At 40.3% G+C, this 19525-nt stretch overlaps 1 protein-coding gene across 4 annotated transcripts in view; it reads left to right on the top strand.

Annotated features, from left to right (window-relative positions):
• PDE7B (phosphodiesterase 7B) overlaps positions 1-19525 on the top strand; it is a 576923-nt gene that overhangs the window by 430281 nt on the left and 127117 nt on the right. Inside the window, exon 1 of one of the 4 annotated variants that reach the window (XM_019420497.2) lies at positions 6987-7515. The exons of the other annotated variants lie outside the window; for them this stretch is intronic. Coding sequence (XP_019276042.2) covers positions 7278-7515 — 238 coding nt within the window. The 5' untranslated portion in view covers positions 6987-7277. Of the gene's footprint in view, positions 1-6986; positions 7516-19525 lie in introns of those variants that run through there. 4 annotated transcript variants of the gene reach the window in all.

Here is a 19525-nt window from a genome sequence, read left to right as displayed (position 1 = left end):
CTTAATGATGGAGTTTCAAGACTCAGAGCCTTGCCTGTATTCTGATTATTCTAAACATAGCAACAGGACCAAAACGAAATGCTGGAAAGAAGAGGGAATGGCAAAATTGGCCTAAGCAAATTTTTTTTTCACGTTTGGTCAGAAAAGATTTTCAAAAATAGCCACTTAGTTTTGAAGTTAAGACTCCATCACATATATTATTCATCACAGTAATTTATATTGGACATTCAACCATATTTTTAAAGTTAATTCACAGGGGAAAAGAAATGAATGAATGAAACAAAATTTAAAAACCACGTAGTTGTTCAATGTCATGAATGTTGCTGGACACAGCCCTGCTCTTACACCGTGGTTCTGGTTGCTTATTTCCAATTGAGACTATCTGACCTGTGCCGGTATGAATTGATTGTTTTCAAGAATCCTACTATGTGTATCTGTAAAGATTAGGATGTTAGCTGCATTTTCCTTCATAAATAACTAATATGGGAGAGGCAGAAAGTATCTGTTACATGGTAACCCTCCAGCCTTGCTACTGAGTGTGGTCCACCACCAGCAGCCTTGTCATCTCCAGGAAGCTTGCAAAATCTCAAGGCCCCACCCAGACCTGCCTGATCAGACTCTGCACGTAATAGGGTCTCCAGGTGATTTATATGTGCATTTACATTTGAGAAGCATTGCTTTGGAATAGCATCTGAGAGACACCTTCAGGTATAGATATTTTATGTAACTCATAATCACCAGGAAGTAATAAGTGATAGATGAAAAAATAAAGAATACTTTGAAGAGGCAGTAGGATTATACTCCTACACGTGTAGCAGTTGAAATTTCCTTCTTTGAAATTGACTTTGAACTCCATAAACATAAACATAAATGAATGCCAAGGGAACAAATAGGTCCAGTTAGAAGATTATGTGTTTTGCCATCTTATAACTTTCCTTTTATGCGGTTTCCTTTTATGTTATGTAATATTGATAATCTCTCTATATCTTATTAGTGGTCTAGGGTTTTTTTTTTTTTCATTATTATATTAAGAGGGGAAGAAACCTCGCCCAGGCATTCCTCAGCATTTCCTTGTGGATGTCTAGATAATCTCCCCTCCAGCCTCCTTGAGATCTACTCAGCCTGGCCTAATTCTTGAGAGTTTCCAAAATTCAAACATCCCACCAGCAAAAAAAAAAAAAAAAAAAGTAGAAACATATTTCAGATTTTGCTTAGGCTACTTTTTAAACATTATATTTAGTTTTACCCACGATACTTCTTTTAAAAACACATTAAATGAAGACCAGCAAGGAGCAATCAAAATCATAAAAATGCTGGAGGCATATCCCCACAAGCAAAAAATTTGAGGCCCACATAAGTTAGTCTAGGGAAATGAGACCGGTGGAAGGCCTAAACACACATGTTCACAACCACAGCATATGACACAGAGCCGTACAGCTCATGAACATCAAACATACCATTAGTCATCGCGGGCTAAAATTGGAATTCCCAATCAAAGGAATCTATACAGTACTAACCAGAGCACTAAATAATAATGATGGTGCAAATCATGCAAGCTGACATCCTAGGTATGAGTCATGAGCTGTTCTCACAACTCCAAAGGGCGGTTATAATAAATATTTATCCTATTGAAACACTTTTTTTAACTCATATTCTCTCCTTTATCTACTCTCATTCACCTGTCAATGTCAAAACATTTTACCTACTTTACCCCACTTTTGTACCATTAAATCCGTCACCACCTCTCCCAGTACTCTAATACCCTTGCCTTTGATTTCCTCTGCTCCTGCATCCTCTTGGGGAACACAAATTTCCAAAGTAGGACCTACTTCAAGGGTTGGGGGATTGACTTTTTCAGCTTTCTAATAGACCCCAGGAAAACATAGCCAAAATCTGAGTTTAGGTAAATTGTCAATTATGACTTCTTATAGTTTAGAAATAATCCTTTAAAACATTTATAGCTCATTATGGCTTTAAATTAACTCAGAGGTTACTCTTCTTTTATTTTTACAAGATCCCAATGTGACGGGTAATGTGGTTATTGCCATCAAACCCATTTATGGAGATGTCACTAAGTTTGAGGCAAAGTTCAGTGGTGAGCTGAGATCGAAACATACTTTTTGTAACCCTAAGTAGTCTCAGAGAGCTGCTTTGGAGATTTCGTTGTTGTAGCTATTTCTTCAGAAGCTGGCACACCTGAATATGAAATTATAAAAAGTTTACTCCACTTACAATCTTCTACAATCGGAAATAAGTTCTGAAATCCTAGAAAGGTTTCAGCCAGAGGATGCCTTGTCACACAGTAAAGCATCAAATGTTTGGTAATGGAGAGAATAACGGGGTGGGGGGGGTTGTTTGTTTGTTTCAGGTTTTTGTTTTGTTTTTGTTTTTACTATGCAACAGTGTCAATGTATGGTTTTTCAACAGCAGGGAGGAGGAGCAAAGTGGCGAAAATCAAGTGTTCCTGCCATTTTGTTCTCAACCCCTGTGTTATTGGACTCGTTTGTTGTGGGTTGTCAGAGACAGTATACTTAGCATTAGTTAAGATGTCTGAGAGCCAAGATAGATATCTCATGCTAGTTCCAGTTAAAACCCTGGTTTTTCTCTTTAAATGTGCAAAGCAAAGAAATGGAAGAAGCGGTAACTCAAAATGAAAACCAGAACCTGAGGTGGGGAAGCCAGGCAGGTTAGGGTCCCTGAAAAGGGTTGGGCAAAAGGTTCTGCCTTCTGCTTGAGCTTTCACTGTTAATACACATTTGCAGAGTGAATAAGGGAAGACTTGACTGTAGTTTAAATACTTGTTGTGAAATCAAACCGTGAATCTACTTTTCCCACCTCGTCGTTCCTCATTTTGCACTGTCCACTGTCCTCCCTTTCCATGGGACAGTAGAGATGTGTGCTCCCTGATGTGCTCCTTATCTGCAGACCAAGTCCCTTCCCCTATTTGTTGGCATCATTCCTTGAGATTAGTTAAGGTCAAAGTTATTACATTTCTCTTTCTTTCGAAGGACACTGTAAATTGTTTGAGCTTCTTCTACTTAGACAACATTAAACAAAGTTGAAAGACCTGTTTTTCCTTCCTTGCTCATTTTGAATTTCATTTGAATTGCATTTGTGAAACCAGGGTGGTCGTGTGTGTGTGTGTGTGTGTGTGTGTGTGTGTGTGTGTGTGTATGTGTGTGTATTTACACATTTGTATTTAAACTGATGGAGAGGAAAGGCCAGGACAAAATTAATAAACTCCCTCAATAGTTTGAAATTTTTCTTTAAAGATAGAAGCAGAATGGGGGTTAATAAGCGTATGAAGCATTACCAAACTATCCGTGAATGAGATTTCAATTAAAATGAAGTTTTGTGAGAATCTACAGATAGATTCCAAATTATAAAAATTGAAATAAACACATATTTCCAAGTTTCCATTAAAAAATTCATTTCTGAAAAGATTTAGAAATATTTAATATTATTAATATTTTCTTTTTAAAATCACACATAATACTTACCTGCTTAATGACTAGAACACCCACAAGTCTGTAAGAGTTTAACATAGCCCCCAGAACGATAGAAATTCTTCAAAATAATCCAGGTTCTAAATCATTAGGTCTTTGAATCTTTGTTCTTGGCTATATCCGTTAGTACTGTGGTTACCAATTCTTTCCTTTATGGCTGCAAACACATAGCAAAGTATTTTTGGTAGAATTAGGTATCCATTGGAACGAGGATTTTTTGACTTGGTTAGTTCTCATTACATTTCTTTTGCACACGAAAAGAACTACCCTATTTTCCTTTTAATGGAAAGTTAGGTTGGCTCACAATGCCTGAATTAAAAATGAGGTTATTTTGAAAGTTTAAAATGTCCTATATGTAGCACATTAACTGCAGATATTAAGATTTGTAAGAATCCTCACAAGTCACATAGATGAGACCTCTTTTCTCCATGACTCCTCTGGGTACAGAACCTCATCACCAGCCCCTTGACCCCATCCCCAGTGATCCAAACTTCTGGCTGCAGGTACAAACTCAAGGTGAATGATGCCCACGGAGGAAACTTAAAATCATAGGTTTACAGGCATGCTCTTCTAACGCAACTATCTGAAGGACAGAAAATATCACAGCCTATGAAATGTAACAAAACCACCTGTTAAAGAATATGTGTGGCATAATAATTTTAGTCTGAGTACTAGCATCTTGTCAGTTTATCCCAACCTCTTGAGCCTGTAGTTGAGCCAAAAATCTCCTGAGCCAAGCTTTCCCGCAAGATTTCCTGTACTTCCTGTTTCTATGTGAGACAGAAATACCATGAGAATGACCTTTCTTGTGGTATTTTTGCACTTCTACCCTGGGATGAAGATAATCCCATATTGGGGAGAATTTTTTTTTTAATTCTGCAAACTTTTCAATTTTCAAATCTTCAAACAAAGTAGACTCCTTCTTGGGAAGGAAAATTTGAGATGCTACTTGCTTGGCCCTAACTCATCTCCACTAGGAAGTATTCATGTCCAATGATCCAACATTTTGTAACTTCTCTAAGATATTTTTTACAAGGAAACAACTTGTTACAAGGAAACAATACAAAGAACACAGTGGAAATTTATATGCTTGGATTTTTAAAAATGTCATTCTGAAAGAAATGTTCCACGAAAAGTTGTATTCTTAATGCATTAGTGTATGTGACATATTATATCATATATTTGTTTTCTTTGTTCTTAACCCCTTTGTTCCAAGGGTCAGGATATCCTGATGCTAAGTACTATTGCAAAATAACTGAACAAAAATAAAAATAGTCAAACACTTAGGAAACTCTTCAGTTGTTATGTCAAGGAAGTTTGTGACTGAGGAGTGAGTTTAAGACGTTATTCAGGAAATATGCTCATAGAGTGCAACAGCCTACATGTGCTTTTTAAATAAAATCATTTCAAATCTAGAGAGCTTTGATGCCTAGGTGTGATACAAGCATAAGAGCTGGAAGGGCTGTCAAACATGATGGAAGCATCACACTGATTCTTAAGTCCCTTTACCTCTTAACAAAGAGGGAAGTTAGGGGCTTCTGGGTGGCTGAGTCATTTGAGCATCTGACTCTTGATTTCGGCTCAGGTCATGATCTCACAGTTCGTGAGTTCGAGCCCTGAGTCTGGCTCTGCACTGTGTCAGCATGGAGCCTGCTTGGAATTCTCTCTCCCTCTCTTTCTGTCCCTACCCCACTCATGTGCTCGCTCTCGCTCTCTCTCTCTCTCTCTCTCTGTCTCAAAATAAATAAATAAACTTTATTTTTTAAAAAAAGGCTCATCTTTCTCATAAGTGGAACACTGATTTTTCCCAAATTGGGCTAAGTGAATATGTAGATGTTATAGGAAGAGCTGTCTGATTAATATTTCAATAATGAAATTCACAAGCAGCTGTGTCTTCAATGTCTTTTATTGTTATTTTATACCCTCAAAGATGTTGATGCTTCCTCACCTAGTAGGAAAGAAAGTAGGTTTACCAGTGTATTTTTCCATCCAGAAAAAGAGAAAAGCCATTTAACTCAGTGTGGAAAACTAAACTTATTAACCCTAGATTTAGAGGAATAATAACAACAACAAAATTACAGTAGCCTTTGCTGGTTTCACATTGTAAAAAATGACGTGAGGGCAATGAAAATAAAACACACCTTACAACAGTCTTTTTCCTTTCCCCGAAGTCTCCTCTTCTCTCCCCCGAAGAAACATCAAATGACTGTGTGATAAACATGCCCCGCAAGGAATGTAGAAAGGAGCAACAGATTGTACATCAGCAAAACAAAATGCCAAGCAAAATAAAGCCCTTTGCAATGGCAGAGATGTGAAGAGGAGAAAAAGATGGGCTTGTTGTGATGGCCGCCAAGAAAACAGGAGCCTGCCACGTGAATGTTCAACTTCAAATTGTTCCTACAAACCCAATTTGCTGACAAAAGTGCCCAACACAATACCACCCCACTTTCATTTATGTCTGGGGCTTTTCATATAAGCTACAGGGGGCACCCCCTTCTGTTGTGTGGTTCTGACTTGCAGGGCTGGCTTCTCCACCTGAGCCGTGGGACCCGGCTTGCGCCTGGCCCAGGACTGTCCTCAGCTGAACCCCTCACAGGTGGGGGCACAGCAGTTAGCGACCCAAATATCAAGTCCACAGCGCTCTGTCTCTGGAAAGTGGATCTTCAACACTCTCTCCTTTCTTTCCAGTGCCTCGTACGCCCCCCCCCACCGCCCCCCCCCCCCCCCCCCATGAATAGCCTTTAAAATGATTACAGTTTTCTTTGCAAGGGGGTTTTAACAAGCCCAGGGTACCTATCCAGACTACGCAACCCCACTGCACGATCGCGTGAGGATCTTGGTGCTTCCCTAATTCACTTCTTTCAGAGTTAGCTTTGGGATGTGATTCAATGTTATTTCCCTTCCAGCTGAAGGGCGGCTGAGGTTACGAAGGGATTTGACCAATAGGCCAAAACCCAGTTAGGTTTGCTGAGAACCCAGTGACAGCGAGGGGGAGGGGTGTGGGGGAAGGGAGTGTGTGAACTGTGGGGTGAGGATCCATCCCAGAGCCTTCAGCCTAACCCCATCCCAGTGCAGACGCGGTGGACAGACAAGGTGGCCCCCCGCCAGACCTTCCAGAGAGCAGCAGCTGCAAATCGGTTCTGCCAGTGCTCAACTTCCCGTTTTCCGAGAGCTCCTTGGGACTTGCGGGGCTAGAGCCAGGGAAGCTTCTAGGCTTCCTGCAAGGAAGGGGGGGGGGGGGGCGCACTCTTCACCTGACACCTTCAGATAACCGACCGGCCTCTGGAGGAGCCCTCGGAGAAGCTGGCAAAGGGGGAGCCCCGCTTCTTGGCCTGGAGACAAGCCACTTGACAAACTTTGACAAGCACCAGAGGAGAACGGGGAACAAATGAATCGGAAGAGGACAGGCAAACGCTAGAGCCTCGATGGCTTTCCCCCCAGCAGCCGTCCCAGCGGCGGCCTGGGATTAATTAAGCGCGGTGCCGCCAGTGCCCGGGAGAGCTGGGTGGGGGGAAAGTGCGCTCGTCTCCAAGGAGCGAGCGCGGTGGCACTTCTCACCGGCGAGAAACCTGGGCAAGTGAGTCGCCGCGTCGTCAGTGTTTGCGAGCGCCTGAGCGACAGGGAGGCTGTGCCAGGCTGGAGGAGGCTTGCCTTTCCGGAGCTGGAGGAGATTTCCCGGGGCTTCGCCTTCCCCTGCCTGGGAAGACTCTCCCGTCTGGCGGCGGCGGCGGCCGCGGCGGCCCCAGCTGCTCCGCGGGGGGACGGGGCAGAATGCCTGTCCTCGAGCGCTACTTCCACTCGGCAGAGCTGGGCAGGAGGTGGACGGCCCCGGAAGGCGTGCTGCCCTCCTCCGCGGGCGGCCGGCCGGGGTGCCAGCAGGGGCCGCTGCCCTGGGACTTGCCCGAGATGCTCAGGATGGTAAAGCTGGTCTGGAAATCCAAAAGTGAGCTGCAGGCGACCAAGCAGAGAGGCGTTCTGGAGAACGAAGATGCTCTCCACAGCTTCGCAGGTAAATGGTGAGGTGCGAGAGGTAACAGGGCCAAGTCCGATTGCTTTGGGTCCCTGCCGTGCAGAGCCCGAGCCAGAAAGACGGGAGAAGGAAGGAAGACCACTTGCAGCACGGGGTTCGAGGGCTGGGATTAATGAATGTCTGCTCCATCGTAGGAAGGCATCTTTAAAATTAAGAAGGATGTGGTAGGAGGAGCATTAACAGACTGGGGATCCAGTAACCTGGGCTCTGGGCTCCGCTCACACTTGCTTGCCCCGCGGCTTAAACAAGCGAAATTTCCTGAACTTCAGTCCCCCCAAAAGAAGGTGGAGGTGGAATTAGATGTTCTTTACTGGCGATCCTGCCCCTGCAATTCCTTATTGGCAAGTCAGAATTCTCTCCCAGACGATATTCTTCCTGGGCTGCTTTTTGTAACGCTTTTTATAAAGTAAAATACGTTTCCCGATCTTTAACTATGGAGCTACGGCATGTATCGTGTTCCCAAGACTGAGTGGTCTGGAAGCTTTGCATGTCCTGGGAAAGTTGGCAAACTTCCTTGCCTCGATTTCCCCTTTGGAGGTGACAATCAATAATACAGATTCCCCCATTGATACCAGGAAAAATCAACTCCCTCACAAATGTGGAAATGATGACTCATAGGGACTTTGTCATGTTATAAGAATGTGCTGTGTTTAGGACAGTTGTGGAGAACCTTTCTGACAGCCGGCACCACAACCACCAGGACAGCTAGGATCCCTGCGAAGGATCCCAAGAGGCTCTGATAAAACCGTAAACTAAGAAACGTAACTGGTCGCAGGGTGCTCTCTTCCTTTGGGGAATGTGTTGGTAGCTATTTGGAAAGTGGTGGTTCACTTTAGAAGAACAAATACGAGCGTGTGTTTATGCATTTGAAGTCTTGGCTAGCCCTATGCAACGGAATCCTGACATACCGTTGGTGGTGAGAAGTAGGAGCCTAGACGGGAAAGACCAAAAATTACCTCTCTTCCTACACGGAAAGGGACTAAGAAGTCAAAATGCAGCTGATCTGATTTTTAACAATTTATGTAGAAACTTTTTTAAGTTGCCTAATGATCTAAAAAGAATATCATTACAAAATAATGTTCTGGACCAAAAAAAAAAAAAAAAAAGACTTGAAAGGAAGGGGAAAAATAGTGTTGGTCTCTAGTAAACATGAGTACTTAGGGATGAGAAGAAAACCAGTGAGACTGAGGTTTATGTGGCAAATTGGAGATGAATGCCCAGGGAAACGGGTCTTGGTCAGAAGAAATGAGGTAATGCCAAAGCCATCCGTATTTCATGGGAGTCGTACAAGACAGATGGAAAAACCCACCTGGACAGACACCTTCACTGTGACACTTCAACTGTTACCACTCTTGGTTTGTTTCAGTAAATTAAGTGATTAAAATTCATATTTCAAATTGCGCTTTTGATAAAGTTACCTAATACAACAGCCGTTAGCACGTGTTGGGGATAGGTTTATGTTGTTATTTTTACTATAGGTGAGTGGGGGGGTTAATTCTTGAAAAAAGCAGTACTACAGACAGAAAATAGAACTTCTGTGACTCTCACTTAAAAGGAACATTTTTCAGGACGTTGCAAAGCTGACTAGAGGAGTCTTAATTTATCCCTGGACCACTGCCTCACTCGCAGTGGAATCTCTCAGCAGCCACTTTGGCTCCCGGACAGGCTGTTCCCTGGTCTGCTGTCCCCTTTGTCCTGTTTGCAGGATACCTTCTCCAAGGAGGTCTGCCTCTTCTTCTTCCCTCCCTGCCCTGGCATTCTCAAGGAGATGAGGGGCTCTCCCTTCCTGTCATGGGCATGAGAACTTGTCATCCACGTATGCAGCCTGAGCCATGTGGTGCGGCCCCAAAGACAAGTTGCTTCACTTTCCAAATTGTCTCCTACTTCCTCCCGTCCTGTCCCTGATGCTGAAGCTCCTCCCTGAATCAGGTGTTCTGTGCCATTCCACCCAGAACAGCGTGACAGTGAGGGTCTCAGGAACGCTTGAAGAATAGTTCCAAAAATCTGGCGCGTTTCCATTTTTAGAAAGACAGGGTTTAGGCTGTATTCAGTTAGTGTACTGGTTTTATGGTAGAAAGCTTGTCAAAAAAACACCAAGACGTATAATGATCTCTCTCTCTCACTATCTCTCTCTCTCTCAACCTCGCTCTCTCTCTCTCATCTGACCCTTGCCTCAGAACTCTCACACAATTCATATTTTGACAGTGCTAACAACTTCCTGTTCCTCAAAATGCGTCAAGTGGTGCCCTATCTCTGAGCTTTGCCTAGTGCTTGGAATGTCTTTCTTTGACTTAGCCAACTAAAAATGCTTTAATTCAGGGGCGCCTGCGTGGCTCAGTCGGTTAAGCATCTGACGTGATCTTACAGTTTGTGGGATCCAACCCCATATCAGGCTCCGAGCTGACACAGAACCTGCTTGAGATTCTCTCTCTCTCTCTCTCTCGCTCGCTCTCAAAATAAATAAATAAATAAATAAATAAAATTTTTAAAAAATAAAAATAAAAATAAATAAAACAGGGCACCAGGGTGGCTCAGTTGGTTAAGCATCCGATTTCAGCTCAGGTCATGATCTCACAGTTCGTGGGGTTGAGCCCCACATTGGGCTCTGTGCTGACAGCTCAGAGCCTGGAACTGCTTTGGATTCTGTGTCTCCTTCTCCCTCTGCCCCTCCCCCGCTCATGCTCTGTCCCTCTCTCAACAATAAATGTTTTAAAAAAGATTAAAAAAAATTTTTAGTAAAATAAAAAATAAATAAATAAATAAATAAATTTTAATTCAAACCACAAAGTCCACTTCAAGCATCCCTTTCTTTGTAAGGGCTTTCCTGCTCTCCACCCCCATGCCCGGGCATCTTCCCCCACAGTCGTTTGTTTCCTCCTCTCTGCTATCTGTACCTGTATAGATGTTACATTTGTATCACACAATATATTTGCCATGCTATAACCACACACAAGAAAACTGAAAGCTAAAACATTCTATGTATATTTTCACTGCTTGTGGTAACTGATACATAGGTTTACATGTTTTAAAAACCATGAAATTGCAGAAGTTCCAAATAGAACCAATAGTCTTCAAGACTTTAGATGTGGATATCACTGTTTTTTAGTAAGTTGAATGTAACCTTAAAGTCTCCAGCTCTTCTTTTCTTTAGGGAGGGGCATCCTTATTTTCGTTCATACATCTCACACAAGACTGGGACTTGGTTTCTCACAAGTATAATGGAAAAGTGTTCTGAGATTTTGCTTAGGTAATAAAGGCAGACAGCAAAAGAATTTGTGGGAAAATAAATGCATAAATATGTATTCATGAGAGGCTTTAAGATGAGCTTCACTAAATTGTGAGTGATGGACGACAGAACGGAACAGTGTCCCCTGAAGGGAGCAAGGACGTGCGAGAGAGGAGGTTACATGTATGAACATCTTCCTTCCAGCTTCAGATGGGTGTTGGCTGGAGACTAACAGTGACTGTCATAGCGATAGGCTGGAGGAGGGAATGGGGGATGACAGGAAGAAGTGGGGCTCGTCATCTTCACATGTTGTGCATCTGGGCTTTGGTGGAGGCACTGTTTGCTCTGGAGAGAGCTCTGGAAGTGATCAGCGTGCCCAAAGTTGGAGCACCAACTCAGTTCATTGGATCATATCCAACTGTTTAATTTGCTTAATACTCACATTGTTTTCCCTTTATGAAACAAAAGATGGTCTAATTATCTAGTTAATCCAAAGAGGTGAAGAGTGGATTAGAGACTAAATAACTTGTCTGGGGTCACATACTGACCCTGTGTTAGAACCAGAACAGGATCTCCATCACCCAGCTGTAGTCCACAAAACTGACACAAGTCAGGCACACGCTAGGTTATTTAAAGTTAACTAAGACATTGTTTTATTGATTATATGTAGAGGTACAAACATAGGAACTCATGATATAATACAAATCTTGGTCAAACCAGAAAAATTATATTACCATGCAAAATAAGCCAGACAATTGTGCCTTTACATTTTTCTACTATTTTGAGGGCTTTAGTTTTAGATCCAAGCTTCAAGTGCTGGGAAGGCCCAGGGGAAGATTCCCCATCTATCATCAAAAAAAAAAAAAAGTAAGCTTTAAAGCATGGTGGTGGTAGCATGCCCAGGAGGGGGTTCTGGGGAAGGAGAAGAAGGGCAGGAAATAAATAGGCAGTTTCTCAAATGCAGTAAGTGCAAATATTAGTCTAATTGTGATTCTCGGCAGCAACCTAAAGCTAGACATCTCCTAACAGAGCTTGTTCTCAGTTGAATAAATAATTTTATTTTGGAATTCAACCAAATAACTACAAATTCTATAGCCACAGAATTTACCTTTCTTTTGGTGTCTCTGGTCTAAATTTTACATTATTTACTTATTTATTAAGCTTGTTCTCATTTCAATAGCCTTTGGTATCAGAAAAATATAAAAATACCTAACTCCCTAAAAAAAAATATGTATATATATTTTCCCCATGCCATTGTAACTTTCCAAGCCTTTCCAGGAGAATAAAATATCAGAAATTTGCTTTATACTTCGCTCTAAAAATTAAACCACCTTAGAGGAAAAAATCTCCAAAAGAATTCTTTGATTCCAGAACGCTACAATTCAAATTGACATTCAAAGTACTATTTTAAAGTACCTCAAGTATCAAGCATAATATAAATATACTGAAGATTGAACATTATTATGATTATAAGTCAAGGAGCATTTATTGAATGTTTAATGTATGCCAGGGACTGTGCTAAGCTCCAGGGACTCAGGGAAGAATCAAATCCTTATCAAGAGAAGAACAATTATAAATTGGTGAACGGGAGTTCTATCTACAGCATCTATGTGAAAACAAGCATTCATTGGTTTAAACCTTTCTGTCAACTCCAAGTATTGGCAATAAAAGTGGTGAAATTCAAAATCATTTGTTAAAATTCAAACACATTTTCAATCACTCATCAGTATTAATGATCTCATTCAAAGCAGGACAAATTGCTTTGATCAAAGTATCAATGAGTCTTAATAGTAGATAACGTGACATTAATTCATACCATTTTTCTAAAACAACGACTTGTGCATTAGTTTGCACTCAATCTGTAGCTAAACTGGGTAATAATCGTTGACACTTGAATCTGTTTTTATTTATTTATTTATTTTAGAGAAAGAGTGTGTGAGTGGGAGGGAGAGGAGTAGAGGGAGAGAAAGAGAATCTCAAGTAGGCTCCACGCTAAGTGCAGAGCCCCGTGTAGGGCTCCATTCCACGACCCTGGGAACATGACCTGAGCCAAAATCAAGAGTTGAATGCTTGGCCGACTGAGCCACCCAGGCACCCCTAATCTGTTCTTAAATCAGAATGCAAAATTGAGCAAAAACTGGAAGACAGCATCTTACTTTCACTAAATCTTGTCCTTCACATGACTTCCTTATTTTTATAAATGACATGACCTCTGCAGAAACCCTTTTTCAAAACTGTTCTAACTGCCCAGTTCCAGTTGGTTCTAAGTCCATAATACAAATTAGTAGTACCAGACTATTGGTGCAGTGCTGAGATTTTCAAATTTTTAAGTCTTACCTCTCTCACTCAAACTGTGTGAACCTGGGCAAATTATTTCACCTCTCTGTGCCTCAGTTGCCTCTTCTATAAAAAGGGAATACTGATAACACCTTCACAAAAGGTGAAGACTAAATGAGATAATACCAAAAAAAAAAAAAAAAAAGCCTAGAAAAGAGCCTAAGCTCTACTACATTCTCAGTAGATGTTAACTGTTATAATTATTGGTATTATTGCTATTTTCTCAACAATACCTCATGCTCATCACCTGCTTTCTATTTAGTTCCATGGCCCTTGGCCAAACTTCATGTTTTGTTTATCCTCTTGCAGTAGCTCCTAACTCTAGTACTCTCTCTACCCTTCTTTTTTTTTTTTATGTTTTATTTATTTTTGAGAGAGGGGGAGAGAGAAAACGTGAGTGGGGAACGGCTTTGCTTTGAGATCAGACTGTGATCAGATCAGACAGCCCATTGCGGGACTCAAACTCATGAACTGCAAGATCATGACCTGAGCCAAAGTTGGACGCTTAACTGACTGCCGTTCTCTACCCCTCTTCTTTCTACTGTGTGATTTAGATCAGTAACATCAAAAGAAAAATCAGAATATGTCTTGCCCTTCTTCAGAATCCTTCAGTGATACTCTATTGTCTGCAGAGAAAATCCAAATACTTTTATCCTGCATTTAAAGCTCTCCACAGTCTGGAACTAGCTCACTTTTCCCATCTTATTTGTCATTATTGCCCCATAAGCACTTGCATCCGACCCAGACAGGACAAGCATGCCATAGCTACATCCTGGCTTTCTGTCCATTGTTGACTTCCCTCCATGCCCCCAACTTTTGCCATTCCTTAAGACCCCACTCATATACCATTCCCTGCACAAAGCCTTCCTGAGGTTACCGAAGGAGTGTGTGTCTTTCTCTTTTGAAGTCTCACCGAACTTTCTCTGTATTTCTTTCACAAACAAATCACTTTGTCATAATTAATGTACATTTTCTTCCTTCCCTCCTGGCTTCTCAGCTTTTTGACAATCTGAAGAACATTCTATTTTCTTTGTGTTCTTCCTAACATCTTTCACACATTAGCCACTCAATACACTTTGATAAGTAAAAAAAAGGAAATTATCAGAAGGAACAAAATAGCTTACAATTTGCCATTAAATGCATGAATGAACATTTTTTTCTAGGCAAAGATTACTCAAATATGAATTTAGTTATTCCTTTTAATGGAATCATTTTTAAGTTTATATTCTGGTAGAGGATCAGGATTAATCATTATAGCTTTTAAAATAAAAGAAAAGAATACATGACAGTGGATTCCCCAACTATTAAAAAGCTATAAACTATGTACAAAACTAATATGAGACAGTTCTATATTCATATAGGGAAGTTGAAATGCACTGATAATTATAAAATTTTAGAGCAAATGCATATAAATTGTGAATGCTTTTATATACTTTAAAAATAATTACTCTGTTCAGGCATTTTGGAACATTTTATATCAACTAAAGTTTGAAAAGTTGCTTTTTTTACAGATAACAGTCTGTATATTCCTCAACGTAATTTCAAAAATAGAATGCGGAAGGTGTGTGTTTACCCAGTCCTACAAATGAGCTTTTGAGGGGTTGGAGCTGAATGGAGGATGTTATTCCCACGTCCTCTGCTCTTTGCCTGGAAACAGTTTCTTTTTTCCTTTTCTTTCTTTCTTCCTTTCTTTCTTTCTTTCTTTCTTTCTTTCTTTCTTTCTTCTTTCTTTTTTTTTTTTTTTTAAACAAGTCTGGTTAACTGAACAGCAGAGCATTGACTTTGGCATCTTACTAATTTCTAAAAGGAAAACATTAGAAGCTTTATTGTAAAAAGACCAAAATCTCCAAGTTATTTTTTTCACTCACAGAAACAATGTAAAGAAGAGTGTGGTCTTTTCTACTACCTGATTTTTCTCACTCTTCAATTATCAATACACCTCATAGTATGTGGTAGGTATATATCACCCTATCAAAAAGAGGAGGCAGAACACAAAGTACTTGTGATTTAATACAGTGTCCTAGCCTAGATCTGTATACAGTGTAGACATCATTGTTTCTTTTTCTATTTTTTCCCTGTCTTTCCATAAATTTCTCTTGAGAATTGACTTCAATCTCTAAAACGCTAAAAGACCACCCAAGAGGTGAGCTTTGTATCTTTCCGTTTGTCTTAAATTCCTTGAACTACAACATTATGACAGAGTCTTTCTTCAGAATACTTCTTCTCACCTAAAAAATCTGCTTGGCATGATATGTTATAGATTATAAACCACACCCCTGTCCTGAGCATTTTGTTATTCCCTCAGCTCTCACACACGTGCTGAGGGAAGACTAAAGAAGAGCCTTTAGGTCATGGCCCTTACCATTAGTAACAAGATAAAACTTAAAAGTAGGCCTTGTGTGCAATTGGAAGGCAGAGTCGACAAGACAAAGCAAGGTTTAGTTGTGTGTGGCCTTAAAAGTGAGTCCAAGGGGCCAGGCTGATTACAGAAAAATAAAATCCCTAGAGAAAAAGGGACAAATTTTTCAAAAGAGATTGAGTAGCAGTTGCATGTACTTGATAGTAGAAATCGAAAGGTGGAAAACCAGAAAATTGTAAAATAAAATCAAGGTCAATAGAGAGATCAAACAAAAATAAATGTAAGTAAATGTAATGTAATGAGAAATGTAATAAATGTGCTAAAGTAAATGTAAATCTTTAGTTAAAGCATTCATAAGGAAAATTAAACAACCAAGGGCATTGAGACACATTTAGTGCAATAATTAGAACATCCTCAGATTTTCCTTCCTTCTAGAATTAAAACCAAAGCACAAGACTCTTTTCTTACTTATTTCTGCATCTCTTTTGGATGGCACCCAAATATCTCACACAAATATAGATAACCTTGATGACAACTTCTGGAAACTGAAAGAGATATTTGTTCAGAGGATCTGTGTCAAAAATTCATTGAAAAAAGTTGATAGCTTTTGTTGAAAAAAAAAAAGTTAGAAAGAGAAGAGAAAGAGACAAGTAAGGAGACAACCATGGAGTACCAACAAGAAGGAAGTGAAGTGAGATCACTACAAAGAAACTGGATCCAAGTAGAAGTGTAAACAAAAACATATAGAAATGAAAACAGTCACTGTTGAAGACAACTGTAGCAGAGATCTCAAATGTCCACACTGAAATGTGCAGTAAAATACAGCCTGTTTCTCTTCAACTAATCAAATCTTCCTCTTTAGCCCACCTGAATGGGATAAAAAAATTTGTATTTACTCATTATCATGGTGGAGGTCAATCTTCTCCAGACTAAATTACTTCTTTTGGATAAATATTTCCCCTGCCCCTTGCTTTTCTCCAAGGTGGTTCTGGGTGATCGTGTGCCTTGGGCCCACGCACACCTATCTGAATGTGCCTACTGCACAAAATGCAAAATGCCAGCCTGAGACTGGGGAGCCAAGGCATGTTCATCTGACCACTGGGTTCTGTCTTTGACTCTCTTCCCCATAATTCTCCAGGCTGTCAGGAGTAGATGGCCTTACTTTGTGCCATATTCTCCTTCCCCAGAGAGAGCCTCTAGTGTGGAAGTGGCAAGAAACCATATCTGCCAGCCTTTCAATGACAATGGGATCTAATGAGAGAATGTAGAGAGTCCCTTTATCTTTCCACAAAGACCAGTTTTCAAGTGTATTGTTCTGCTGCAAGCTCACACAAAAACCAACAAACCAAACAACAACAACAAAGGAAAGCAAACAAACACAAAAACCCTTCTCACTCTGAGGGTCAATGATGAATCTTGACTCCCTCTTCAAAAAACACTATCTCCAGCGGCACCTGGGTGGCTCAGCTGGTTGAGCATCCGACTTCAGCTCAGGTCATGATCTAGCAGTTTGTGAGTTCGAGCCCCATGTCAGGCTCTGTGCTGAGAGCTCAGAGCAGGGACCATGCTTCAGATTTTGCATCTCCCCCTCTCTCTGCCCCTCCACCACTAGTACTGTGTGACTCGTTCTCAAAAATAAATAAAAAACATTAAACAAACAAAAACAAAAAAACCCACTATCTCCGTTACACACGGATTGAGCTACCATGTGCTGGGCCCGTACTTGAGTATTGCATATTCAATAGTATTTATTTTAGTTACATTCCTATGCACATGCTGGACCCAGTTATTCTACCCTATTACCTCTTTCTCTTTCGGTTAAAATATACACATGCATTTCAGCAACCAATCTCAGGACTTCGATGCTGAAAAGTTCAACTGAATGACTGTAATACATGAAACAGGATGGGAACAAGTGACACCTTTCTAGTTGGTTTCCACATCAAAAGCTGAAGTTTTATGTCTAATACAAATTTGAATTGCAATCATAAACATACAGTGCATTGTATTCTGGTCAGGTCTGATACATTTTCATTGCTTAAATGTGCTCATTGGAAATTTCTAAGAGGTATTCTCCTTTCTCTGCACTCTGGCTCCTAGAGAGAAGGATGGGAGGGATGGGAGATGCCAGGAGAAGTGAGGGTGATGAGGAATAAGGCTGCCAGCGCTGTAACAGGGAAAACAGCACTGTTTTCTTCTAGCTCTGTAACAGGAGTCATTATTACCTTTTCCATGGTAGCTGATATGAAGAACCAGCTACCTCCCTCCCTGTTCTTCTGTCTATAAGTCATTCAAGGTTTATGTACACCTATCTTTTTGCCCTTAGTTTCTCCTTTGAATATTAGTTGAGTTCCACGTTGCTTGTCTTGGTTCAATGTATCATTCTACAGTAGAACAAAAGAAAAGATTTCCTTGTCAGTTAAATAGGTATATAAAATCAAGAACTGTGAACTCATCAGATTCATCAACTCTAAAGCAATTTCTACCCCCTTTAGTCCTAAATGCCCTATTGTTTGATTTGGTGATAAACGCACTGTAGAATGTGAATAGATAAAATTGAACTAAAAAATTTTTGTTTTGAAAAAAAATTTTTTGAATGCCTCCACCCTCCAAAAATAATGAGAAACACCCTAGGAGGTCACAGAATAGAAAATGGTGTTTTAATGTGATATCCAAATATTTAGCATCTTCTACCATGCAAGAAGTCACAATTGAATAAGGACTTATTCCTAACTCAGAAGAAATTGAGACCTCTATTTACTGGTTATTTATTCAAGATATTCAGAAAGGGAAATAAATCAAATTTCTATGTTTTTCTTGCAAAGCAATTTGATTGAATAATTATGGTTTGAGTGTCTACTCAGTGCATAGCATTATGTTATGTGCCTGGGACGAAAGCAGAAGAAAAAGAAGTTATGACCTGTTAGATGAGACAGACGTATAAACAACTCACTGATATCAAGGTAGAAAGGCATATGTCTCAAGATACAGTAGGAATAATACTCTGTGGAAACACTGAGGAAGGACAAAGACTGCTTATTCATAGGGAGGTAGTCTGGGGCCATATTACCAAAGACCTCATCTATCTTTCTAAGGAGTATATCCTCCAGGTACGAGAAGGCTTCAAATGATTTTAGTGGGAAGTGACATGATAAATTTTACATTTTAGAAGGATTGCCCTACCAACAGTGGCTGGTGGAGAGTTAGACTTGAGGTAAAGATACTAATGTATTCCCAACCATCAACTTGGTGTTCATTGGCCATATTTAGTAAATATCAAGAATTTTGAGATGTTGAATACTTTCCCTTTAACTTACAGACCAACTTTCCCAAGTGCTATAGTATTTTACACAGAACTACAAGAAATAATATATAAACCAACCAGTTAAAGCGCTTTGCCACTTGGTACCAACCTGTCCTGAAGGAGGTGTATTCCACGTGTTCTTCCATCCAGACCTCCCATTCCAGCTATGATCCTCACTTCCACAAATTCAAGACCTGACACAACTGATCTTCACAGTTTCACGACAGCCTGTCCCTCCTACTTTGCCAAGTCGTATTTCTTCTGTCTTCAGGTTGCCATGTTTTTTAAGCAATTAGTTCAAGGCTAGGTGCCACAGGATGGATGAGAAAATGTCTAAGAAAAGTGTAATTTTTATATAGTTTATAATGTAGTGAGTTAGATAAAACCACATACTCAAACACAAACCTAGTGTGATAGATACCCCAGAGGACTCCATGTTAACTCACCCTTCTCTAGAGGGACCCAGGAAGGCTTAGTGTGGACATAGCTTACAGCTATGTCTCTAAGATCATTAATATCTCAACAGATATGACAAAATGACCTTCTTGGTGAAAGAATTAACGTGAATGTAAGTACAAAGGCAGAAAAGCATAAGAAACGATTGAGAAATGGAGGTTAATAGAATTAACTTAGTATGATGTTTAAAGTAAAAACTAGTGGGAAACAAAGAGAATTAATGGGACTGGGTTGCATATGGACAAGAAACTTTCACTTTTGTAGAACCATTGACAAATTATAAGAGGAAAAATGGAGACGTCTTTGA

Source organism: Panthera pardus, unplaced genomic scaffold (genome assembly GCF_024362965.1).
Source record: "Panthera pardus isolate Hobbes unplaced genomic scaffold, ASM2436296v1 HiC_scaffold_17, whole genome shotgun sequence".
NCBI lineage: Eukaryota > Metazoa > Chordata > Mammalia > Carnivora > Felidae > Panthera > Panthera pardus.
This window is presented reverse-complemented; position numbering and strand designations above follow the sequence as displayed.